This window comes from Taudactylus pleione, unplaced genomic scaffold, assembly GCF_031769625.1.
Source record: "Taudactylus pleione unplaced genomic scaffold, aTauple2 ptg000519l, whole genome shotgun sequence".
NCBI lineage: Eukaryota > Metazoa > Chordata > Amphibia > Anura > Myobatrachidae > Taudactylus > Taudactylus pleione.
In genome coordinates this window covers 2,381,772-2,409,726 of record NW_028284921.1, presented here as the reverse complement: position 1 = coordinate 2,409,726, position 27,955 = coordinate 2,381,772, and the positions used below count along the sequence as shown (strand labels likewise).

The 27,955-nt window shown below is 45.0% G+C and overlaps 1 protein-coding gene across 2 annotated transcripts in view; it reads left to right on the top strand.

Annotated features, from left to right (window-relative positions):
* Window positions 1-4,402: 4,402 nt before the first annotated feature.
* BEND4 (BEN domain containing 4) overlaps window positions 4,403-27,955 on the top strand; it is a 130,315-nt gene continuing 106,762 nt past the window's right edge. For both annotated transcript variants that reach the window (XM_088450543.1, XM_088450544.1), the window contains exon 1: window positions 4,403-4,941. In XM_088450543.1, the coding sequence (XP_088306669.1) occupies window positions 4,560-4,941 (382 nt within the window). In that variant the 5' untranslated portion in view covers window positions 4,403-4,559. The remainder of the gene's footprint in view (window positions 4,942-27,955) is intronic.

The window sequence follows — 27,955 nt, the reverse complement described above, 5'->3', positions numbered from 1 at the left end:
ACTCTTTGCTATAGCAGTCCCAGAGGAGAGAAAACACCTCCCCCTGGCACTGCCGATCCATCATGTGATTAGTAGGAAGTGCTTCCAATGGGAAGTCACTTCCACTGCTAGGCAGTTACTGCGGGTGACAGATTTTACTGGGGGCGCTGCCATGCAGCCCCTAGGTAAAATCTGACACTGGTCTTTGGCATCAGCAAGGTTCAAGTCAAAGTATGCTTTTTGCAGTTCCCCTGACAGGAAGGGTGCTAAATGGCCTGCCCATTGACTTTTAGGCCAACTTTTCCTCTCAGCAGTTTTTCATTAAAGTGTTTATATTGGCTGCAACGTCATCACTTTTTGTGGTCTTTTGCAGAAGATGACTGGCCCATATGGAGCTGGAGCTAGTTGAGTCATCCGTGAGAGCATTTCCAGACAGTGCTGCCAGATGCTTTACTAGCTTTTGCAAGGGCTCTTAGTCCTGGTGTTGCTGGATATTGAATTGCTGTCTCCAGGCCCCCACAATGAAATATTGCTGCACTCTGGTAGCTTCCTGCTGAGCCACTGTAGCCTATAGCAGCATTTTAATTATGTCTTTCAGGTTAGCTCTGATGATGACATCACCATGGATTTCATAGTATAACAGTCTTTTCCAATCGCAAAAAAAAAAATATGGTTGTCTGTCTGTCCCTTTATATTTTTCACAAGGATTTTGCTGGCTGCAATGTAAATGCAGTTGCTTGCCTTCTCCCCCATGTGTGGTAAGATCAGGGTAAGGATGCCATTTCCTGGGGTAGACTGGTGCAGCCACTTAGAAGCACACCGGTCCAGGGCCTGGGTACAAGTATCCGCAGCTAGGGCCTGATACAGAGTTGTAAGCTATAAGCATCGCTGCTGCATCTTTAAACGCAGCAGCGATGCTAGAATATGGTAATTTAGCAGGAGGCATCTCAAGAAAAAAGACGCCTCCTTCCGACATCGCAGATCCGAGTCCTTCTGACATCGCAGATCCGAGTACTGCGTCTGAAGATGCAAGCCTCAGCTTACTCCAAATGATCACTGGAATTGCTCAGCTAGGGCCAGGAAATCTGCGTCAAAAGATGCAGACCCTGGCCTCAGCACACCTACAAAACGGGGGCGACATGCCCACGTTTTGTAGACTGGACAGCGTCACTACCCCCGTCCCACCTCCGAATGGCTTAGAGGGCACTGTGAGCGACCTCGCAAGACCCTTTATGCACATGCGCAGTACAGGTTATGAACATGCGCAGTCCCACCACCATTGGACTTGTACGCAAACCATAAGGTTTGCATACAAGACTGAATCAGGCGCCTAGTTTTATTTGCAGTATAAAGATAAATAAAACATAAAAGAAAAGCTTAGCCTGTCTGGCTGTAAATAAACAAAATGATTCCCTCTCTCACAGTGTAGTGACCTAGCGTCCCTCTCACAAACAACAGAATTAGCACAGTAATTACAGCCAGTAATGATAGTGTCTCTCAACTCGCCTGCTGCCTGTTCCTCAGGTAGCGAGAGACTTTGTACACGACTGTGCTAAAATATGCAAAAGCTGCAGGAGCCTTCTTAAGCAAATAGACGCCCACTGCAGGTTTCTCTGATCTGCTGCTATGTCCGAAGATGCAGCATCGGATCAACTGAGTGAACATCGGACATCTGAGCAGCCCTCGGGTTACTCAGGATGTTTGGCAAAATCACACTGCCGGGGCCAGCGTAGCTGCGTTCGAGGACACAGCCACTGGCTTAGGCACGGCCAAAAAACAAGGCTGGCGTGCCACCGTTTTCTGTATCGCTCCACGATGCTGTCAATCATGCTGTGGCTTCTGGGGCACTGCGACCGACGTCACAGGACCAGATCAGCACCTGCGCAGTGCAGCTGCTGCGCAGACACAAAAAACATTGAAGATTTATGTAAATCTCTTAATCTGGCCCTAAGTCCTGATGTGGACAATACACATATGCAAAGGCACGTATTATCTTTTTTTTTACTAGACTGTATGTCATCCAATAATAATATTTATTTTAGTAAAATAAAATAATTTAAAAGAAAATATTTACAAGGTACATGAAGAATGAATGACTGCAGATCTTCATACATTTTAAAAATAAAAGTTTGAGTTTACAACTGTTTAGGGCCAACGTGACATTGCACTAGTGGTGTCCTATCCTTGTTAGTACATTCTGTATTGTACACTGTGGAGATATCTACAATATGTGCAAGATAGATGGATAGCTGAGATAGATAGATAGATAGATAGATAGATAGATAGATAGATAGATAGATAGATAGATAGATAGATAGATATGAGATGTAGATAGATACAGTCAGGTGCATAAATATTGGGACATTGACAGAATTTTCATATTTTGGCCTCTATTCATCACCACAATGGCTTTGAAATGAAACAAACAAGATGTGCTTTAACTGCAGACTTTCACATTTAATTTGAGGGTAATTACATCCAAATCAGGTGAACCGTGTAGGAATTACAACGGTTTCTATATGTGCCTCCCACTTTTTAAGTTGCCAAAAGTAATGGGACTATCAACTCAAAAGCTATTTCATGGACAGGTGTGGGCTATTCCCCCGTTATTTCATTATCAATTAAGCAGGTAAAAGGTCTGGAGTTGATTCTAGGTGTGACATTTGCATTTGGAATCAGTTGCTGTCAACTCTCAATATGAGATCCAAAGAGTTGTCACTATCAGTGAAGCAAGCCATCATTAGGCTGAAAAATCAAAACAAACCCATCAGAGAGATAGCAAAAACATTAGGTGTGGCCAAATCAACTGTTTGGAACATTTTTAAAAAGAAAGAACGCACCGGAGAACTCAGCAACACCAAAAGACCCAGAAGACCACGGAAAACAACTGTGGTGGATGACAGAAGAATTATTTCCCTGGTGAAGAAAAACCCCTTCACAACAGTTGGCCAAATCAAGAACACTCTCCAGGAGGTAGGTGTGTATGTGTCAAAGTCAACAATCACGAGAAGACTTCACAAGAGTGAATATAGAGGGTTCACCACAAGATGTAAACCATTGGTGAGCCTCAAAAACAGGAAGACCAGATTAGAGTTTGCCAAACAACATCTAAAAAAGCCATTACAGTTCTGGAACAACATCCTATGGACAGATGAGACAAAGATCAACTTGTACCAGAGTGATGGAAAGAGAAGAGTATGGAGAAGGAAAGGAACTGCTCGTGATCCAAAACATACCACCTCATCAGTGAAGCATGGTAGTGGTAGTGTCATGGCGTGGGCATGTATGGCTGCCAAAGGAACTGGTTCCCTTGTATTTATTGATGATGTGACTGCTGACAAAAGCAGCAGAATGAATAAGTGTTTCGGGCAATATTATATGCTCATATTCAGTCAAATGCTTCAGAACTCATTGGACGGTGCTTCACAGTGCAGATGGACAATTACCCGAAGCATACTGCAAAAGCAACCAAAGAGTTTTTTAAGGCTAAAAAGTGGAATGTTATGCAATGGCCAAGTCAATCCCCTGACCTGAATCCGATTGAGCATGCATTTCACTTGATGAAGACAAAACTGAAGGGAAAATGCCCCAAGAACAAACAGGAACTGAAGACATTTGCAGTAGAGGCCTGGCAGAGCATCACCAGGGATGTAACCCAGCGTCTGGTGATGTCTATGCATTCCAGACTTCAGGCTGTAATTGCCTGCAAAGGATTTGCAACAAAGTATTAAAAAGTGAAAGTTAGATTTAGGATTGTTTAGTTTGTCCCATTACTTTTGGCCCCTTAAAAAGTGGGAGGCACATATAGAAACCGTTGTAATTCCTACACGGTTCACCTGATTTGGATGTAATTACCCTCAAATTAAATGTGAAAGTCTGCAGTTAAAGCACATCTTGTTTGTTTCTTTTCAAAGCCATTGTGGTGGTGAATAGAGGCCAAAATATGAAAATTCTGTCAATGTCCCAATATTTATGCACTTGACTGTATATAGATGATAGATAGATAGATAGATAGATAGATAGATAGATAGATAGATAGATAGATAGATAGACAGACAGACAGACAGATAGATACTCCTTTCTTCCATAGCCTTTCACATGTTTTTCTTTTTTAAACAAATGACACTTTATTTTGTATATAATGTCTGACAGGATACAATAAAAAAGAACAGTGCCACTGGCAGACAAGTGCTCCTCTCCTAGTATAGGGGCACACTGTAATAATACAGCATGGGGCAGCATGAAGTGATCTGAGCTTTGGGATGCCCAGCACTGGCTGGGTGACCCTGGGGTGCTGTCTCACCCCCTCCAGCACCTGGACCTAAGCAGCAGCACCCAGAGGCAGCTCCAAGGCAGCAGCTGCAAGACCCGCCTCTTCCCCCCATCATCATTAGCAAATATTACCCTAAACACTTGCTCCTTACCTCCCTTCTCCCTCCAGGCATTGGAGCGGCTGGCTGTCAATCACACGCCGGCCCCCCTGCACGGCTCAGCAGCAGCAGCAGCAGCAGTAGCAGCAGCGCCACAGCAGCCGCGACAAGGAGACGACTAGCCGAGGAGGGAAGGGGAGCCAGGGAGAGATGGAGGAGGAGATGCAGCCAGCAGAGGAGGGGCCCTGCATCCCTAAAATCTACAAGCAGAGGAGCCCCTATAGCGTCTTAAAGACCTTCCCCAGCAAGAGGTCCCTGGGCAGGAGGTACGAGAGACCCACCATGGTGGAGATGCCCCATCTGGGGGCACCTGGCGGGCAGCAGCAGCACCATGCAGCCTCCATCAGCAGCAGTGAGCAGCACCATCATTATCAGCAGGCGCACAGCTCCTATCAGAACGGGCCCATCAGGGCAGCCACATCCACCTCCTCCCAGTGCCAGCAGAGGGGAGGTGCCCCAGCTGGGCATCTGGGCTTCTCCAACAGGTTCTGTCACCAGTCCGCAAGCGAGGGCACCATTGATCTGAGTACAGGTAGGTACCTCCCACCCCAAAGCCAGCCTCTTGTTATTCATGGTGTTTTTACCCTTTCATTAAGGAGGTCACCTATTTTACCACTTTTAATTGTTGCAATTAGTTATGTGGAGCTGGCTGTGTGACATCATTTATCTGTGTATTCAATATCTTGTATAGTGATATCTCACTCTATTGCCTATTTGTATCATTTTATACTATTCACTGAGCACTTTCCATTGGAATCCGTGCAACAACTTTACTTTTGAATTTGCTGTGAACTTTATGGAAGTTCTGCTGGTGCTGTGCACTATCCTGCATAACTCATAGGAATGTTGTGTGATAGTGATGGATGTGGGTTGCTGCTGATAAACTAAAAATGTATATTTAAAATACAAAAAGGATTCACAAGTAAATTACTCACACAACTAGTCTGATAGTTTTCTTAATGGTGGCATTTATCTCAGTCTTAAAAGAAAAACAAACAAAAAGACACCACCAGCACATAGTCATGTAGTGTTTACACATTGTGTCAATGAAAACTTTTTCAAAACTTGTAAACAAAAAAAATAAAAATCCATGAACTAATACAGGTATATTCTGTTCTTCCTCTAGAGTTGCAGTCATTTGTTGCACGAAAGAGTGATCTTGGGGCTATGCACTAAGCCTTGAAGAGAGATAAAGAGGACAGCTCCTGTTATTTTTCAAACACAGCCTCCTGAACTGACAGTTAGGAGTTGATTGGTGTGTACTTTATCTCCATCCACTGTATCTCTCTCCAATGCTTAGTACATAGACCGCCTTGTTTGTTATGAGAAAAGATCAGTAAGAGGTGGTTGCATCAAAAATGAGCTAAATGTAATATTGGATTTATTTTCATTGAGGTTGAATTGCAAAAGACAATGCAGTTATTTTTGTTTTGTCTCTACTACAAAGTCACCTGTGTCACACATTCCTTACATTCTACTATTCGCATAGGCTTTTATGTGTTACACTACTGCTACATTTTAATATGTAATGCACAATAAATGCTTGTACAATGCTTGTAATGCACAATTGGTGGAGCAGTGATATATACTGTACGGTGGGTCTCAGCAATTACATCAGTCAGACCTATGAATAATGACATAATTAATGTTGGAATGAGATGGAAAATATTCAGTTGGAGGTTCTTTTGTTATGTTCACACAATAATGCGCCATCGTTTGAGTACTGTGCTGTTAAAATTATCAGCTGTCATTCTCATTAACTGTTACATTACCAGGTAACACTACACCACTTGCACACTTAAGGCCCTTCTCTGTAGGATGAGAACTTATTTTGCCAATTTTGGATGTGTGCCTAATTCTAGATAAGTGCTTGCCTCTCAATTATTGCCTTCTGTCTTGTGTCGTACTAAGCGTAGTCACATACTGGACCATAAAAGTCTGGGGTAATTCGACATGTGCTGGAGATCACTCACCCCTGATTTAATTAGAAGTCCCAGCAGTAGCAGAAAGGCATTTTGGTCCTCACCATTTATTCCTTGGTTAGATTTAGCTGCTATATGTAAAAAGGATGCCAAGCAATTCAATCATCCACATCGGTTTTTGACAGGGTCCTAATGTATGATCTGACAGTACAACTGACAAGATCCTTGAGGCAGAGATATGTATATGCGTGGTCTAATTTATAAGTGATATTGCCCACTCTGTTATTCTTCTGGAGATTCAGGCCACACAAAGTGGACACTCTGCTTGACTGTAAGCTGCAAATAAATTCCAGCCAGTTGGCTCGTTGACGTTTCCAAACCTAATTAACATGATAAACATTTGGTATTCTTGCTTCTTACCATAAGTCAGGCAGAACCTTCATAGGATGATTGCCAAGTATATTCAATGTGCTGGGTTAAGAAATTGAGAACTAATTAAGAGATGTCTCTTGCAGGCATATATGTTTTCGATACTATTTTGCAGGATTGAAATTATTAAATTAATGAAGTCATATTTCTGGAGGTTTTCAATTCTACTGTAATGTATATCCGATGATAATTATTTGCAAATGAACACGTTCAATGTACTGCTTATCATATCTGACAGTGACTGTATTATCATTTGAAGACTACTAGGAGTTTAGGATCTGGCGGATGTGCATGTTTGGGAGCCAAGTGTATGCAACTTCCGGCAATGCTGGATCGCAAACCAATCAATCACATCTCCTATTTCTGCTAAACGGGCGCAACTAGTTGGTATTAGGGCGTTGACACGTAGGGTGTTTAGGGATGACGTGCCAATGGAACTGTAGGCTATACAGAGTTGAGTGTACGTGCATATACATCTGTTTACAGACAGATCTCTTGTACGAAGGATAGGGCACTAAGGCCCCCATTTATACCCCTTTTACACCGGAGCTAAAACCCGGGTTTTTGAAGGGTTAACCCGGGCAGCTCCCTGGTGTAAAAGGGGAGAGAGTTGGATCGCCGGGTCGAGTGACCCGGCAATCCAACCCAGGTAACTAGCAGGGTTTAACACGGGCTTGTGAGAACAGCGCACTCCGGGTCACGATGACCTGGAGTGCGCTGCTAGCCGGCCGATTGGTCCGGCTTCAGTGACGCTTGGAGATGACGTCATCTCCAAGTGACCACTTTCACTCCGCAAAAGCCGGGTCTATGCAGACCCGACTGCGGTGTGAGCGGTGCTGACTCGGGAATATCCCGAGTCGGCGCCGTCAAAATTCCGGGTCTGATCCGGATAGGAACTTTGGGCCTGATTCAGAGCCGCTCGTAAGCGGCCGCTTGTTCGCTCCGAGCGATGTTCGCACATCTGCGCATGCGTATGGGTTGTAATACGCATGCGCAAACCAGTCAGTGCAGTCGGAAATCGTGTGCTCGCAAAATAGCGAATGCCTGCTAATTTGAGTGACAGGATGAGGCGTTTTTGGGTGGTAACAGGGGAAGGTGCTTGAAAACGGGGAGTGGAGATCTGAACGCAGGCGTGCCAAATGGTCAAAACGGGCGTTTTAAGGGTGTGCATAATTAACAAAGAAGCGTCATTGACCACGTTACTTGGTTGTCCTTTAGTCTGAACTGCTCGCATGATTGCGGTAGGAAAATGCTACCACAAGAATAGCGAGCAGTTCCATGTACTCGATTAATCTAATAAATAGCGGAGATGACGTATGATGCGAGCGGCCAGGGGGCGTTTTTTTCAAAATAGCGAGCGCATGTTTTGTTCGCTCGTTCAGACATAGAGGCGTCAACAGACCGCAAAGAGCGAGCGCTTAATTTAAATATCCGGCCCCTTTTTCAGAACGACCGTCCGCAAATAGCGTCCGACTCTGAATCAGGCCCTTTGTTCCAACTCCGGGTCAGACCCGGAATTTAGGTGGAAAAGGGGTATTAGTAAGTTTTATCACCAAAACGAGTGATAAATGTCACTGTGTATGATAAATGATGCTCCAGCCAATCAGCTCCCATCAGTAATTTTTCTAACAGTTGATAGTTGGGAGCTGATTGGCTGGAGCACCATTTATCATACACAGTGACATTTATCACTCGTTTTGGTGATAAACCTCGTTAATAAATGAGGCCCTAATAATGATCAAGGCTATGAAAGCAAGTGTATGCAGAGGTGAGCTATGTATGTATTGATTGTATAACTCTGCATACAGGCAAATATCCTCATTTTTCTCCATGCATGTAATGTGGGTGCAGCATGCATTAAACTCGGCATTGACACCTTTATATGATTTGTCCAATGACTAGGCCTGCCATATATTGTACAGTTTTTGTAAAAAAGTGTTTTATCTTCTTTCAATGCTAAATCAAACTTTTGCTCTCATGGCAATGAATTTATCCCAAGCAGTTGAATTCAGGTAGTATGACCATAATTTGAAGGTGTAAAAACACAGCAGCGACACAGGAACATGAACAAGTGATTGATTGTCATTTATGGTGCTTTTTTTTGGTTTTCAAGTACCCCTAGGTTTCCTTGTAGACTAGTAACACATACATAATAACATGTAGCATATGTGGGACTCTCAGTTTGATAACTAGTAATAATGACCATACCTGCTCTTCTGATTGGACATTTGGAAAACATACTTTGTTGGGGATGCCTGTGTACAGGATTAGGAGACACTTGCTCAAATAGCGCAAACAGAACTGCATCAATTATCTGATCCGTGCTCACAGCTTGAAAAATTATGTTTTGTAGTTTTTTTTGCACTTGATCCTCCTGACTGTTATAATTCTTTCATCGATTTTGTACCAAAAATAAATGGATTGCCGTCCTGCATACTTGTAATAGCATACTAGAGAACCCCTTCCTAACTATTTCTCTACCTAATATTTGAATCATCCCTGGCTACTTGACACATGTAAGAGCACCTAGAATCATTGAATAGTGAATACAAACTAACTCAATTTACCTCATCTTGGGTGAGATGTACTAAGCCTTGAAAAGTGATAAAGTGGAGAGTGATTTATTTATTTATTTATTAACAGTTTCTTATATAACGCAGCATATTCCGTTGCACTTTACAATTTGAATCAACATTAATAGAACAAGACTGGGTTGTAAAGGACAGACATAAAGGTAAGAGGGCCCTGCTCGCAAGTGTACAATCTATAGGGAATAAAGGGGGTCATTCAGACCCACTCGCGAGCGGCAGTACGCTCGCAAGTGGGTCGATGTTCCCCACTGCGCATGCACACGACGGAGGGAGCTCCGTCGTGCGCATGCGCGAGACCCGGGGAGCGACGGGCTTTCCATCGCTCCGGGTCTCGCACCAAAGGGGGCGTGCTGTCGATGGTGATTGACAGCACGCCCCCTTTGGTGGGCGTGCCGGGGGCGTGGTGGCCAGACGGAGGCGTTCCCATGGGAACGCCTACCGTCTGAAGCCGGCCCCACTGACATCACTAGTGATGTCAGTGGGAGTGATTTTGGCTCTGATAGAGCCAAAATCACTCTAGGGCTTGTGGCAGGGAGACCCTACCGCAGGGTCTCCGTCGCAAGTCCGATGGTCGCGATGGTCAAGACCATCGTGACCATCTTTTTGGCCGCTCCCATATGCTGTGGGTGGTCACCCACAGCTATACGAGTGGCCAGGAGGCCGCTCCATTTTCATGGAGGAGGGCCCTGATTCAGAGCGAGCGCTCTGGTCAGAGCGTCCGGCTCTGAATCAGGCCCAAAGTACCAACCAATAAGCAACCAATAATCCCCTAACAGTCATTTTTCAAACACAACCTGTAAAGTGACAGTTAGGAGCTGATTGGTTGGTACTTTATCACTGTCCACTTTCAAGGCTTAGAACATCTTCCCGATTGTATGTACATATTTTGGTGTTTGATATTAAAATCAACCAAACAATTTTACAAGTCAGTGTACATGTTCAGTGTGCAGTTGTACTTTTACTCATATTGGGATGCATGCATATACAGCAATGGAAGCTATTCGTCTTGAGACTCTAAGGGGTCTGTATATGTACAGTCCAAAGAATACTATACTCACATCATGTTATGGGCGCTTCATTTTTGTAGGATAAGGCAGAGATTCCCATTTTACTTAATTAGCACCTCAGTCAATTTGATTTAACCATCTGGGCTAAGCATGGATACCCTTTAAACCTGGACTTTAATGACGGAGTTTGGGAAACTCTTGGCTAAGGTATGATACACTTGCTTCTGTGTTTAAAATGGGTTGGGTACACGATCCTGGCGCTGATAATGCCGGCGGTCAGAATCCCGGCAGCGTAATCCCGACAGTGGATATCCCGATGCATGCATATAAGTATTCTAACCTTTTCCCCAACCCTACCCCTAACCAACCTTTCCCACACCCTAACCCACCCCTCCCGCAGCCTGACCCTAACCCCTCCCCCCCTTTCCATTACCCTAACCCTCCCCCTAGTGCCTAATCCTAAATCCTAAACCTAACACAAATACTCACCGTCGGGATCACAGCTGTTGGGATTTTGTCCCCCGGCATTGTCTGCATCCCTCTAACAAACCAAGAGACCTGGGGGTAAATATACTAAGGTGAGAGTTTTTAGAAGTGGAGATGTTGCCCATAGCAACCAATCAGATTCTACTTAACATTTAACTAGCACCTTCTAGAAGATAATAGCTAGAATCTGATTGGTTGCTATGGGCAACATCTCAACTTCTAAAAACGCTCACTTTAGTAAATTTACCCCCTGGAGTAAATTTTTCAAACCTAAAGAGTGGAGAAGTTGCATATAACAACCACATTAGCTTCACCTAGCACTTATCAACTTCCAATGTCTGCTTCTCCTGGAGGGGAAGTGTGAAAAGTGTAGCTCATAATGTTGTACAATGCTGTGCAAACACATGACACTATATACATAAAGCATACATTCTCACATGTGTTTTGTCTGTGCGGCATCACACCGATTGTTGTGCATCCACTCACCACCCCATTTACGCTGTTGTGCAGAGATTTGCACTGCATGTTGGCTTCTTCTGCAAAAACAGCCATTTATCCTCTGCATGCTTGGTGGAGTGGGGATGATCAGGGAGACCATAGTGATGAGGATATATCCACAATTAGTCATCATCTGTGCAATGAAATTGCTGCAAACAGTTTCAAGTGCAGACTATGAACTACAAGGTTTTCTAATTGGGACTTATTCATACAGCACCACAAATTGTGCAGCACTATGCAGAGATTATATTTTGACACTCACCTCTGTCCCTGCCCCCTTTGGAGCTTACAGTCTAAATTCCCTGACAAGCACATACACTAGGGTGTATGTTTTATTTTTTAGTCAGCAGTCAACTAACCGTAGCAGTATATCTTTGGGCTGTGGGAGGAAACTGGAATGCCCAGAGGAAACCCACACCAACATGAGGAGAACATGAAAACTTCAAACTGATGGGGCTCTGGTTGGGTATTGAACTCATGACCCCAGGTGCTTTGAGGTAACGGTGCTAACCACTATGCTACCCACAGTATGCATATAAGGAAAACCATTAGTGACCCATCACTAATGGGCAGTTTAGCACCACCATGGAGGGGTCATTATCAACTGCTTTAATGTAATGGCATTTACCCTGTTCTATAACTATAGAAGGCAAAGCTTTTAAATAGTAGACACATAAACAAAAACTGAAAATAAAAACAGTTCCTGTAACATACTACCCAGCTGTCACGATTTTAGCAGACATTCCCTATTTTAGGACTCTGTCCCGCTGTTATGTTCGGGCTGAATTGTCCCTGGGCATTTTGAAGCTATAGCAGAACAGAGGAGAATGGGTACTGCACGCAGCTACCACTGGTGTGTCACAGTGAAGGGATGGTAGGAGGGCCACTAGAGAGGGATAAGGGTTCAGCCTTGCTAGAATAGGCACGACCCCTCCGTAGCGAACATCCATTATGTTACCACATCCCCTAGCCTGATCTGTACACCTCAGATGTAGGGAGAGATGCAGTAACCCCTCACTTAAAGTGGTTACATCACCAACGCACAGTAGAGACAGGCATATTGTGGACTGAACCAGTATTTACCCTGTCAGCTCGGAGTCCCTCATTCCTCAGCGATTACACTAATTCCTAGTGAATTTGGGCAATGTATTACGTCATACTGGAAAATTCCTGACTCCTCTGTTTGTAGTTGACTGGTCCAGTTGAAAACTTTAATGGGTGTGGATGAAGCAATGGTTGCGCAATACGGGCTGCTTAAGGCAAATTGCATTGTTAGTTAAGGCAGGGCTTGACAAATTTTTCTAAAATCTAGCAGCCAGGATAAAAGTGTAGGAGCCAGACCACCGTCCCCCCAAAAAACTGACAGGAGTGATTAAGGCGCACAGCTGTGTGTTATGCAACTGTTATACACACTATACTAGTCCACAAAATGGTCGCAGTTGAATGGATATAGTAAAATGGAGGCCCCCTCACTGCTCTGCACAGCTCTCCTGCTCCACCCCCCACCCTCCAGTAATAACGGACCACATTTCATATAAAACAATGGTGTCAGAAAGTACGACAGAACCCCCCTCCCCTCGTGGTCACACCACTATCCCTCTGAAGCCGCTCCGCAATCCCTAGCCACACATATACCCTATTACCGGGGAGCTTTATGCAGCCAGAGATAGGAGACATTAGACAGCCGGGACGTACAGGAGTTTAATGGGTGTCCATAATTAGCAAAGATGCGTCATTGTACTCATCACTTGGTTGCATTTCAGCCTGCAGTGATCGCAGAGCTTGCGGCGGGGTAGGCTCTACCTCAAGGGCTACATGCTGCTCCATTGGTTCTCGATGGTTCTGATTAATCATACACTTCCTGGAAATGACGTGTGATAAGAAAGAAAAGTGGAAGACTTTAGACCGGTGTGCGTTCGCTCTGCCGTCGCTCTCTAAGACATAGAGGGCGCCCTTACACCAGACAGTGCGATCGTGGAATTTGCATACCTGCCCACTTTTGGCTGCAAGAGAGCGCAACTTAGCGTCCGGGTCTGAATCGCCCCCTCTGTCCTCCAGGCATCCTAACTGTACAGATTTTAAGGATATCCCTACTTTAGCACAGATGGTTAAATCAAATGAACTGAGGTTCTAGTTAAGCAACCTCTGCTCAAGCATGGATATCCTTAAAACTTGGACTGTTGGTGTGCCTTGGCAGACCGAGTTTGGGTACCACTGGTTTCACAGTGACCCCCAAAATCCAGTTTGCTTGTACACAGTTCTTACCTCCATCAGAATTCTCAAAGTAACGCTTACAAACTGTATTACTTAATACAGAACAGTCTAACAAGGCTGGGCACACACCTATACAATCGTCGGGCCGTTCTTTTGATTTTGACCCATTCTTTCAGTATTGCAAGAGTGTGTACACACCTTCATTCGTGTTTTGTTGGATGAAGACTGGTCGAATTGAAGAATTGCATATTACAGTCGCGCCATGCCGTATGGCCGAACCTTTTTTAGTGCTAGTCGCATGGTGCTCACGTATAGTAATATGTAACGCGTCTTGTAGTGCATGGAGGATAGATGTATGTGGACACATCTGTATGTGCTGTTTAATATTCATCCTTTTCGACAGGGCCATAAAGGCCCAAAAGTGCATTGTGTGTACGCACCTTCTGCCGTTCTTGCTATTCTATACCAGCAGCAGTGCCGCCTTTGTAGGTGGTACAATAATTTTCTTTTTGTATCTTGGCAGTCTGGTATCGAAGGTCACCAGTATGATTGTATAGGTGTGTACATGCGTATTGGCACTGTGGTCCGGACTTCCAACCGGGACTTAATTCAATCGAAACATTGCATCGAAAGAGTGATCGCAAAGGTGCGTACCTAGCTAAAGAGGCGCGTGCACACCGAAATGCAATTGTCGTTTCATTATTTTTACCGCAGATTTTGTAACCAAGGCTGGTTAGAAAGAAATCAAAACAAAAAACCTGCAGTCATCTATTTATTCATAGCTCCTCTTCCCCGAGTACAACTTGGAGTTAAACGCAGGAGAATTTTGATGTGCGACCAAAATGTGGCACCAGGAAATAGAAACTGCATCTTTAAGCAGAACACAATCAAAAATGAATTACAATAAATCCTATATAATTGCATAGGTCATTCTCTTTAATGAGATTTTATTAACCTGACTGTCAAGCTTTTGAGTCAGGCAGATATTTTATCTTCTTCAACTGATAAAAGTGTCAGCTATAAACCACCATATAAATATTCATAAATCTACACATCTGTGGCAGCCTATCAGCATCATTCTTTTGGACATTAAAAGCATTCTAATTACTTTCTGTCTAGCAGAGCCGAGATGCTGCCTGCTATAGTGTGTGTTTGGCAGTCATGATTGCTTTTGTTTGCCATCACAAATAGCAGCAATGTATCTTTTATATACTGATCATTCAGAAAACACGCACGGTTTTTGACTAATATCGATCGATATGAGGAATTGCTACCTGTATTTGGGTAACATTAAAAAAACAACAGAGCGTGTTTTATTTATGCTGGTTTTAAGATGCCAGAGTTAAATGTTTAATAACAGGATCACCAACCAAATCTGTATCTGACAAATTATGCAGTACGCGCATAGCTAGATGGGTTATCTACTGTTAGATGTAAAAATGTATTTTTGTGTATATGCAAATTTATTATTTGTTGTTATAATTTGTGTTATTATTTATATAGCGCCACCAATTTAGGCAGCGCTGTACAGATATAGTATATGTCTTTCAGCCCTGCTCCATTGGAGCCAGTGTTAGGAGACAGAGTGAAAAGTGATAAGGTGCCAGCCAATCAGCTGCCAACTGTCATTTTTCAAACACAGCCTGTGAGATGACAGTTAGGAGCTGATTGGCTGGCACCTTATCACTTTTGGTTCTGTCTCCTAACACTGCTCAAAGAAAAAAAATATATATAAAGCATACAAAAATACATTGCTCCCACAAGAAAAAATCTAAAGCATGCAATAATACATTGCCCCCACAGGAAGAAATATAAAACATACATTAATTAATTGCACCCACCTCTCCCAGAAAACTGAGGAGCTCATTCAGACCCGCTTGCTAAGATGTATACTCTCGCTGCTGCCGAAGGTATGCAGTGTGTAATGCAGTGCGCATGTGCATACCTTAGCGAAAGTTCACAATGCATTCGCTCGCTGCACATAGACATCCCAGCAGAGTGAGTGACAGGGGAAGCCGTTTGTAGGTGGTAACAGGGGCTGGCCATTAAAAACAGGGGAGTGGAGGTGCAAACGCAGGCGTGCCTGAGCATCTCAACAGCGTTTTAGAGGTGTGCATAATTAAAAGACAGCATCATAGTACATGTCACCTGGCTTGTTTTACACTGAAGTGCTCGCAGTGCTTGCGGCAGGGTATGGTCAACCTCAAGTGCTGCGATCGCATCCGATGTTACCCGATGTACCGATGGATGCATACACTTCCTGGACATGACATGCACAAGTGGGCGTCTTAAGACAGGCTGGTGGGTGTCTGCATACACTATGTGATCGCGCTCTAAGAATTCCCGGGCGTGCTAATGCATTGATGTGCAATTGCACTGCCTACGCAATTTGCATACACATCGTGCGAGCGATCGCATCTCGCGAGCGGCTCTGAATCAGCTCCTGAGTGAGCTCACCTAACAGAGCTGCAGGGAAAGTTTTAGGAGAAGCTCCATGATGATCCACAGGACCAGTGATCCGGTCCCTGTGGCGGCACTGGTTGCATTTGCACTGTGTACGTGGGTGGGACAGCGTGTGGCAACGTGACCTATGATGTCACGTCGCCACCTCTAGTCACATACACAACACAGCAGAACCAGCGTTCTCCCCTGGTCCTGGAGCCGGCACCCGTCAGGCTGCTGTCAGCGCAGTGATTAGACAGCTTCCGCCTGCCGGAGTCTTTAGCCAGCCAGTGCACCATCTGACATTTTCGGCGGAACTCGCAATCCCCAGGTAATAGCCATTGTACAACCCTGGCAACGGGCCCCCTGGTACCCATAGGCAGGTGCATTTGTTGCCTAGTGGAAAATCCGTCCCTGCCATCACTATCCGCATGTATTTGCTCAAACCAGATCTTTGATGCAAAAGATCTGTCCAAAATCAGATGAATCTCTGTGTAAACTCAACTGAGAATAACCCCCAAATCCGCTGTCATGCCCACGACATGTCCTCTGATAACTTAGCCTACGTGCAAATGCCCTGGTTCTGCCCATTCAGACATCCTGTAAGTTTTAGAATAGCCCATAGTTGCTCATTTTTGCATTTTGTCGGGCTAGACTCAGCCTGATACTGCTACTCAATATAAACTCTGAGTGACAGGATCAAATATGACAATACAGGCTATTCAACACTCAGGGTGAGTGGCCTGGATTTGTACTGATAGGCCTGGATGATCTGTCCAGTGCATTTCAATGTACATCTCTATTCTCTGCTCTTTGGAGACACCTCCAAAACCTAGAAGAGAAGAAACAGGCAGTTCTGAAGAGGGATACTGTGCAAAAGTCTTTTATTAAATCACTATTACTTTGTTCTAAAATATTGCTTGGTTCACCCACTATTACAGCTTATTTTAATAAGAGGACAATAGAACACCCTTTATTGCTGATGCCAATCACATGTGAACTGTTTTATTACATTACTCGCCTGAAAACGGGTTTCTCCTTGTAAAAGCAGCATGCAGGTGCTAAACATGTGCAATTAAGTATAGGACGCGCTTTGAGCTGACCAGTGCAAGACTAAAGGCCCCCATACATCAGCAAGTGATTGCAGCAATCGTGCAATTTGTAATCGATTGTGTAAAAAAAAAATCTTTACCTTTTTCAATCGATTGTGGCATCTCTGCAATCTGCAATCGATTGAAAAAGGGAAAGATTTTTATAACCCGGGTCTCGCTCAGTGTAAACGGGTAACCCGGGTCATATGACCTGGGACCCGTTTACAACATGCTGAGTGGATGAATTCGGAAGCTGTCAGAGATTACAGCCTGGACTGTATGGTCCAGACCGTTGAGGTTTTTACCCCATCCCCACTTCATACGGGGAGGCTGTAATCTCTCCCTGCCTGTGTCCCCGGTGACAGCTGTCCGGAAAGGACGCCCCCCACCGAAGGGGCACTCTCCCTTGGTCACCGATCCACTCCGGTCTGGTGTTCAGGGGAGAGCAGGAGTTTGCAGCTGTTCGTGTTGACATTATCTCCAAGCGCTGGCCCTGCACCCGTGTGCAGTGTGAACAGCGCCGACCCGGGATTTTCCCGGGTCGGTGCTGCAGTAGGAACAGGATAAATCTCAGGTCTGACCGGGCTTGGAACTGTGTTCCAAATCCCGGGTCAGACCCGGGATTTTGGTGGGAAATAGGTTATAACAAAAAAACGTCCATTTCATAAATAGAGCCGTAAATATCTATGGGCCTGATTCAGCATGGATCTCTATTGCGACAGCGCACGCAGATGACCGATTGTTGCATACCGCGCATGTGTAAGCATCGCAATGTGCGTGAGTTAACATTGCGATCACTCTGCGATCACCTACACAGATACATAGCCATGGCAGAGTGAGTGACGTCAGGTCAGCGTTTGGAGGTGGTGACAGGGGAGTGGTCGGAGAAATGAAGGCGTGCCTATAAGTTTGAACGCCGTTACTTGGGTGTGCAACATCATACGCAGCTTGTGTACTCAGTGTGTGCGATGAGGTTAGGAATTTCTGAGTAAGGTCTTGTGTGTTGTAATTGTGCGTGGGGGCCGATGTTACACGATGTTCCCAATGTATACGTAAGATTGCAAAGTATTACGGATGTGCGAAAGCGGTAATGGGCGTCTCTATACTGCCTTTGGGCATCTCTATAATAGCTTTGCGATTGCAGCCATTAGCATATTTTCGCAGCAGACCTGCATGCGTAATCGCAGCTGCGATCACAATATTGATCCGTAATGAATCAGGCCCTATGTCTTTTACCCTTCTTCTGTCTCTATATCTTCTCTATCTTCTTTCTTTCTCTCTCGCTCTCTCTGCCTGATTCAGACCTGGACGCTCTGACCAGAGCGCTCGCTCTGAATCAGGGCCCTCCTACCTAAAAATGGAGCGGCCTCCTGGCCACTTGCATAGCTGTGGGTGACCACCCACAGCTTATGCGAGCGGCCAAAAAGATGGTCGCGATGGTCAAGACCATCTTGACCATTGGGCTTGCGACGAGACCCTGCGCTAGGGTCTCGCTGCCGCAAGCCCAGGAGTGCTTTTGGCTCTATCAGAGCCAAAAGCACTCCCACTGAGATCACTAGTGATGTCAGTGGGGCCGGCCCCAGACGGTAGGCGTTCCTATGGGAATGTCTCCGTCTGGGCAGCCACGCGCCCGGCACGCCCACCAAAGGGGGCGTGCTGTCACTCACCATCGACAGCACGCCCCCTTTGGTGCGAGACCCATAGTGACAGTTTGGCTGTCGCTATGCGGGTCTCGCGCATGCGCACGATGGAGCTCCCTCCGTCGTGCGCATGCGCATTAGGGCACCATCGACCCGCTTGCGAGCGCATCTGAATTAGACCCTCTGTTTCTTGTCTCTATTTATCTCATATTACATCTATCTATCTGTCTGTCTGTCTTTCTATCTCATATCTATCTATCTATCAATCTATCTCATATCTATCTATCTATCTATCTATCTATCTATCTATCTATCTATCTATCTATCTATCTATCTATCTATCTATCTATCTATCTAAAGCTGGGCATACACGGCCAGATAAAATGTCTGTCAGACCGACAGACAGCCTGCCAGCCGCAGATGTCCACGGCATACACTGAGATTTCTCTCACAGTGTATTAGCCGACATCTGCGCTCCGCCCCCAGGGGAGTAGACATTTCCCTGTTCCTTCCATGGGAAGGAACACAGGAAATATCTGTCTGTCGGCCGCGGCTGGGCATTCACTGCCCGATGCGGCCGACAGTTTACCGGTAAATATCGCATCGGATGGGCATGCTGGACAATCCGGCATGCCCGACCGAGCAATATTTAACCCTCCAGTCGCCCCCCCCACGCTGCAATTATCGGGGTGATCCACGGATATCGGGCGGATCGCCCCGATAATTGTAGCGTGCACGGCCAGCTTATCTCATATCTTCTATCTATTTATCTATCTCATATCTATCTATCTATCTATCTATCTATCTATCTATCTATCTATCTATCTATCTATCTATCTGTCTATCTATCTATCTATCTATCTATCTATCTATCTATCTATCTATATAACTGGCTTTGGGTATCTCTATAATAGCTTTGCGATTGCAGCCATTAGCATATTTTCGCAGCAGACCTGCGTGCGTAATCGCAGCTGCGATCGCAATAGTGATCCGTAATGAATCAGGCCCTATGTCTTTTACCCTTCTTCTGTCTCTAGATCTTCTCTATCTTCTTTCTCTCTCTCTCGCTCTCTGTTTCTTGTCTCTATGTATCTCATATTACATCTATCTATCTATCTATCTATCTATCTATCTATCTATCTATCTATCTATCTATCTATCTATCTATCTATCTATCTATCTATCTATCTGTCTGTCTGTGTCTTTCTATCTCATATCTATCTATCTATCTATCTATCTATCTATCTATCTATCTATCTATCTATCTATCTATCTATCTCATCCATCCATCCACCCATCCCTCTCCTCTCCTCCCTGTATCTAAACTTGAGACTGGACAATCGTTTATATAAATACATTCATCTTAACCTGCATATCCACTAGCAGATACCGGCACAACAGTACGATTACGACAATGCAGTGTAGGCACAATGCAGTGCCTACACTGAACGATTGATCGTTCAGTGTAGGCACATCAATCATCTCTGTACATGGACATTCTAGTGGTTATCGGCAGATTGACCAGCATGTTCAGTAGATAATTGATGTCAGAATCGACCAGCGGGAGCGCGCATCGCAGGTCGTTTCCGACATATTAGTGCCCCATTTGTGCACGATTACTGAGCAATTTGCACGATTATGATGTTGTAATCGTGCAATCGCTCAGTAACATCGCGTAGTGGATACGCGGCTTTACAGACCATGTCAATGAAAAGGACCACCAGTACAAATACAATGTGTTAATTCTTTTATCTGATTCTTTTACACAAAGGATGGGGTAGAAACATTGTATCTGTATTTCCAAGAAAGTAATTTTCAATCTCTTCACAGAACACCAGAACTGACATGTAACTAATCATATCTATGGTAATGTTCTTTCAAAATAGAATCCACTGGGGATTTTTTTTTCTGCATAGATTTGCAAATACTCTTTAATTCCCAAATGATTATGGTGAGTGACATGCAAAACGCACTAGAAAAAAAATAAAACATTTCAAATATTTTTTTTATTTTAATTTACTTCAAACCTGTGAATGTAATATAATTTCATCATTCAGTATATACAGCAAATGTACAATATTTACAAGTATGCATTAGTAGAACATACCTTTTCACTGTATCTTCACCTATCTTTGGCCCTCATTCAGAGCCGTACGCTCTGAGCAGAGCGCACGCTCTGAATGAGGGCCGCCCTCCATAATTATGGAGCATCCTCCTGGACGCTCGCATAGCTGTGGGTCACCACACACAGCCTATACGAGCGTGCAGTTTGATGGCCGCGATGGTCTTGACCATCGCGACCATCGCCACTGCGAGCCGGAGCCTGCGGTTGAGTTTTTCAACCGCAAGGCCTGGAGTGATTTTGGCTCTATCAGAGCCAAAATCACTCCCACTGACATCACTAGTGATGTCAGTGGGCCGGCTTCTGACGGTAGGCGTTCCCTTGGGAACGCCCCCATCAGGGAGGCACGCCCCCGGCACGCCCACCAAAGGGGGCGTGCTGTCAATCAACATCGACAGCACGCCCCCTTTGATCAGACACAACGAGCGAAGGAAAGTCCTTCGCTCATCGCGTCTGGCGCATGCGCACGACGGAGCTCCCACCGTCGTGCGCATGCGCAGTGCACAACATCGACCCACTTGCGAGCGGACAGCCGCTTGCGAGTGGGTCTGAATCAGGCCCTTTGTCAGAAACTGGATAATGTTCACATTATCCTGGCAGATGAGGGTAATTGTTGTAGGTACGAGTTAATACTGTAATGTATGGATGGTGAGATTTGGCTGTGAATGAGTTGATTAAATTGTATTTATGGAAACTCTGGTCCTGCTTCAGAGATTAATCCAGTGCCGATGTTTACGCAGTTGAGCGATTATCGGTAATCTACAAATGCGTCAAGTTTCTTATTCGCTGTCGCTTGCAGGGGAGATTTAGGGGCCCATTTATCAAACTGTATTTGAGGTATAATCCGCCAAAACACCCATTTTTGGGATGTTTACCTCAAATACTAAGTATCCCCCGTATGTATTAAGGAGGGACCGCAGCAGGTATCTCCGCGACCTGCTGTGATCCCTCCATCACCGCTGGCAGCCGCCTCCCCCATAGGTTTCTATGGAGGATGCGATGCTGCCAAATTTACCAATATCCGGAATGCGATACATTCCAGATATTGGTCCCCGCAGCTAACGCCATCTGAAGATGACCTTAGATGCTGTAGCCTATGGGCTACACCGCGCACTAATAGCCGGTGGAGGGATCCTCTGGAACCCTCCCCGGCAGTGGCGGATGTGCATGTGCAGTCCATGGGACTGTGCATCACCCCCTGCACTGGCCGGCAGCTCTCCGGAGACATGTCCCTGTATGTCCCGGATGATACATCCGGCCGATAGGATCGCTTTTTGCAATGCGATCATGGGTGTTACTGACATGCCCTGATCGCATTGCAAAAGCGATCAATGATAAATGGGTCCGTAAATCACAAAGCAACTGACAGGCTGGGATCGTTTGTCAGCAGTAAGGGGTGACTCAAATGCACGCGTGTCTCGATCATTTTCAAGGCATGTCTCAGCCGGCGACTGTGATCCCGTACACAGTAAGAATGGCTACGGCGTCTCAGTTCCTCGCGGCCAGTCTGCGAGACCATACAGTTACTCAGAAGTCTGATAATTGACTGATGTGTGACCGATGCTGCGTCTCTGTATGCATTTGCTTTTATTTGTGAAGCCGCAGGTTGGCGTCTTAATCCATCCAGCTGCGACATTTGAATATTTTCGCACAGCCGCCATCTACAAATTTGCAGCTGCGGCAGCATTAGCGTACAACTCTGTTTCAGGCGCAATATGGGACCATGTGGAGAATGCCGCATGCAGTGTTGTGTACGATGGTTGCAGTGTATGTCGCTATGAATGCACAAAATAAAGATGTGGGACAGTTTCCTACCTTAAGTGTGTACATTTAGGTTTGAATGCAGCAGAGCAAATTTTCCTACTGCAGTCATACCAGAGATAACTTCACAATGTATTGAAGTCTGCAAAGACACTATTAGTGGTAAATCTTGCTCCAAAATCTGTTTAGTCAGAGTCTACCCCAACGGCCAACCAGAGAAAGCCGTCAAGCTTTATGCAATCCTAGACGACCAAAGTAACAAGTCCCTAGCCAGATCAACCTTCTTTGAGACCTTTATTATCAAAGGACCCAGCACTCCATACTCCTTAAGGACTTGTGCGGGGAGTTTCGAGACAATGGGGAGGAGAGCAGTCGGCTATCAAGTCGAGTCCATAGACGGAAAGACATGCCTTCCCTTACCCACTATCACTGAATGCAATGAGATCCCTGATAATAGGTCTGAAATCTCTACACCAGACGCAGCTATCCATCATGCACATTTGAAACGTATAGCACATCTGATACCAGAACTGGACCCAATAGCCCAGATAATTCTACTAATTGGGAGAGATATTTTACGAGTTCACAAAGCCAGAAGTCAGATTAATGGTCCACACAATGCTCCTTATGCTCAAAGATTAGACCTAGGATGGGTCATAATAGGAGAAGTATGACTTGGAAATGTGCATAAACCAGCTACTGTCAACAGCATGCTTACCTGTACTTTAGAAAACGGCCGCCCTTCTCTATTTCAACCATGTCACAATCACTTCCTCATAAAGGAACTACCACACTGAACTGTCATAGACTCTCCTAGTGACAACCATATCTGTGACAGCTACCATGAACATTTGCGGTGCACAGTCTTCCAAAGAACAAAAAGGGATGACCAAGTCGCGATGTCCATAGAGGACAATCTATTCCTGGAAATAATGAAAAAGGGACTAGTCAAAGATGATGCCAACAGCTGAGTTGCACCTCTACCCTTTAAAACACACAGACGGCGCCTACCTAACAACAGAGAACAAGTATTTAAATGCTTCTCTTCACTAAAACGCAACTTCCACAGGAAGCCAGAAATGAAAGATCACTTCTTCTCTTTCATGGACAAAATATTTGAGAACGGTCATGCTGAGATAGCTCCCATTCTGAAGACACAGATGAATACTGGTACTTACCAATGTTTGGAGTATACCACCCAAAGAAACCAGGTCAGATCAGAGTCGTGTTTGATTCCAGTGCCAAGTTCGAAGGCATCTCCTTAAATGATGTTCTCCTGACAGGACCAGACCTTAACAACAAACTCCTTGGAGTACTCATACATTTCCGTAAGGACTCTATTGACTTCACAGCTGACATTTAACAAATGTTCATTGCTTCCTCATGAGGGAAAGTGACAGGAATTTCCTAAGATTCCTTTGGTTCAGAGACAACAACCCCTCTAAAGATATTGCAGAGTACCGCATGAGGGTACACATCTTTGGTAACAGTCCTTCCCCTGCAGTTGTCATCTACGGACTCAGACGTTCAGCTCAAGAGGGTGAGCTAGAGTATGGTTCTGATGTTAGACAATTTGTGGAAAAAGATTTCTATGTAGATGACTGTTTAAAATCTATGCCAACGGATGAGACAGCAATCAGCCTCCTCAAGAGAGCTCAGGAATGCTTGCCTGCTAATCTCAGGCTTCACAAACAGCAAAAGAGTGATGGAAGCCTTCCCTTCTCAAGATCATACCGGTGACTTAAGGGATTTAGATTTAGGAACTGAATCTCCACCAAGAGCCTTGGGCTCTTATGGGACTTAAAATGTGACTCCTTTACCTTCCAAGTGAACCGTGAGGAAAGACCCTATACCTGCAGAGGTGTCTTGTCTGTTATAAACAGCTTGTATGACCCCTTAGGATTTGCTGCTCCTGTCACTATCCAAGGTAAAGCCTTGCTCAGAGACCTAACCAGCGAGTCATCTGACTGGGACGCGCCACTGTCTCCTCAGAAAAGAGATTTGTGGGAGGAGTGAAAAAGTTCTCTGTCCACCTTAACCAACCTTTATATTACACGTTCATATGCTCCTGTGCCTTCTACAGAAGTACAAAACCAGAGACTATGTGTATTTTCTGATGCTTCAATCCAAGCAATTGCCGCTGTTGCATATCTTAAAACTGTGGATATTAGAGGCCAGTGTCATATTGGGTTTGTAATGGGCAAAGTGAAGTTAGCACCACTTCCAGAGCATACCATACCCAGGCTAGAACTTTGTGCTGCAGTGCTAGCTGTGACAACGATCCATACCATGATCTCAAATTGTCAACGTGAGCCATACAGATTCCAAAGATTCTCTACTTGGAAATCACTTCTTAGAGCAATTAACTGCCTAATTCATATAGCCCGTTCATTTAAACATGCCAAATTTCTAAGAGTGACTGAATGTATAGGTTGGCATCACTGTCAAAATATTTACGGAACCAAAGAACTACAAATTTGCTCGAACATCAACACTAAAGGTGTAGAGAGATACCTCAGTGAGCAAAGTTGTACATGGACTTTCAACCCGCCTCATTCTTCTCATATGGGAGGTACATGGGAAAGGATAATTGGCATAATACGCAAAATCCTTGATTCCATATTCCTACAAGTAGGTACTGCAAGATTTACTCACGAGAGTTTAACAACTTTCATGGCTTCAGTCTCAGCTATCGTCAATGCTAGACCTTTGACTTCAGTTTCTAATGACCCAGAAAATCCGCTTCTACTTACTCCTGCTACTCTTCTTACTCAGAAGACCGGGACTATCTATGCTCCTTCTGGAGAGTTCACCAACAAAGACTTAATCAAACGACAGTGGAGGCAAGTTCAAAACCTAGCAAACACCTTTTGGGACAGGTGGAAAAGACAATATATCTCTACCCTGCAGCCAAGGACCAAGTGGCAAGTTGCCAAACCCAACCTAAAACCTGGTGACATTGTGTTTGTCAGAGATTGTCAGTCACAACATAACGAGTGGCCTTTGAGTATTGTCACCAGAACGTTCCGGAGCAAGGACGGAAAAGTTCGTAAGGTCGAGGTCAAGATCTGTAAGCAAGGCGAGACTAAGTTGTTTCTCAGACCAGTGTCTGAACTGTTCTTATTGTTACCTACTTAGAGTTTAAATTTGTGGTATCAACGATACCAGACGAGGACTGTCATGCCTTCAGCATAGGGTTTGTTATGTTACACTAATTCACATTAGCAGCCCCACCTAGTGGTAAGGACAGCAGCAGTTTAAATCTGATCTATTTTGTCCTTCTTAACATTCCATAGTAGTCTAGCAATGCATTCTGGGCCAAAGGAGCTGTAAGCAGCCATTTTCCTTTTCACATGGTCCCAGACAGTCATCATTACATATGCTCAACCTGGTATAGCATCCGATGGTGAGTTCTAAGCTTCAACCTTGCCATCATATTGTAGATCTGCTTAGCCAGTTATGTAGTGCATGTTAGCTGTACTATTTGACACTGCAGTCTATAATTTGCATACTGTATGTTTCATGTTGTTTGCATATCCCATGTTATGTATATGTTTGCCTTGCATTCCCATGTACAGATAGTAATTGTTTTTCATTGTTTTTTACAGTTTTACCATTACTTATCATCACTCATATCATCACATCACACATGCACACACACGTGCACACTTGTTTATACGCATCGATCTGTGTACATCCACGCAAGTTCCTCTATCGAATAATAAACTCAGTTATTCAGATCACATCTGACTGGATTATTGGAAGATAGAGTATTGGTTATGCTGGGTGCTCCAAATGTGTCAGACACTTAGGGCCTGATTCAGACCCGGTCGCAAGCGCTGAGCGCTCGCAACCTGGTCGATGGTGGCCCAGAGCGAATGCGCACGACAGAGCTGGCTCCGTAGTGCGCATGCGCGAGACCCGGATAGCGAGGGGCAATCCGTCACTCTGGGTCTCGCACCAAAGGGGGCGCACTGTCGATGTTGAGTGACCGGGGGGGTGGCCGGCCTAGACGGAGTCGTTCCCATAAGTAGGCCTACCGTCTGGGGGCGGCACCACTGACATCACAAGTGATGTCAGTGGGAGAGCTTACGGCTCTGTTTGAGCCGAAAGCTCTCTGGGGCTTGCAGCAACGAGACCCTACCACAGGGTCTCCGTCGCAAGCCCAATGGTCGCGATGGTCTTGACCATCGTGACCATCATCATGGCCGCTCGCTATAGCTGTGGGTGGTCACCCACAGCTATGCGACCGGCTCTGAATCAGGGCCTTAGTGCGGGGCAGTACAGTGATGGAAGATTCAGGAAAAGTGTTCCACTTGTGTATCCCTGCTGCAAGGCAGTACTGTGTGATCATCAGCTTCTCCAGAGAATGATACAAGCACACACATATGTTTGCAGCATTATATGCTTAATGTAGTATTTGTAGTCCCCCTTATCAAAATCCCTAACTTGGGGGTTGATTGGGTGTGGCACACAGACTTGGTCGTGGCCGCTTACATTCTTACTGAGATGCCCACTTGCAGCGCCTTTCTGCTGTGTAGTTTCGTCCGGGAATGACGCACCATCAATGCGCACTCGGGCGCACCATTGAACCCTATGGCAGGTGCAGTTTCTCCATCTGACCACGGCCTCCTGTGTTAGAGGCTGCGTGCCATTGGACGCAGCTGCTTACAGCGACACACCCACAACTGTTTAGCCACACCCCTGTTACCTCCCACAAACGCCCACTGAGCGCTAATAGTTGGGACGAACTGCGTGCATCGACGCTGCACGCTACTCAGGCCCTTGACCCTGTTTAACATTAGATTATCTAAATAAAATGAGATTAATTGTTAACCTTGATAATCGCTTTAACATAATCCATATAATTTACCTATATATATATATATATATATATATATATATATATAAATCTAATTAGACAAAGATGTGGTGGCTTCCTTTTTAAATAAGACAATGTCTGTAATAATGGCATGAGAGTGCTAAGTGTTAAAACTCTGCTACAGTACATGCAGTATGTTAACCCAGCCTCTGTGTGTGCCACATTGAAGGAGAGGCTGCTTCCTATTGATTTATGGATTTTTGTAGCCATTGTAAAACGTGTTCAATAAGCAGCTGTCAGATGGGAGAGGCTAAGGCCGCAGTCCCAATTATGTCAGCAGTATGTTTCCTTCTCTCAATCACCCTAATGGTGTTGGATGAGGAATCATTCGGTCACTCTTAATTCTGATTCGGATGCAGTGGAGCCATGTTTTTCATCTGCATTTGTGTCTATGTACCACGGATGTATCCCAATTTTTTTACATCTGCCATAGGTTTGGTGCAAGTTTCGCTGGTGAGACT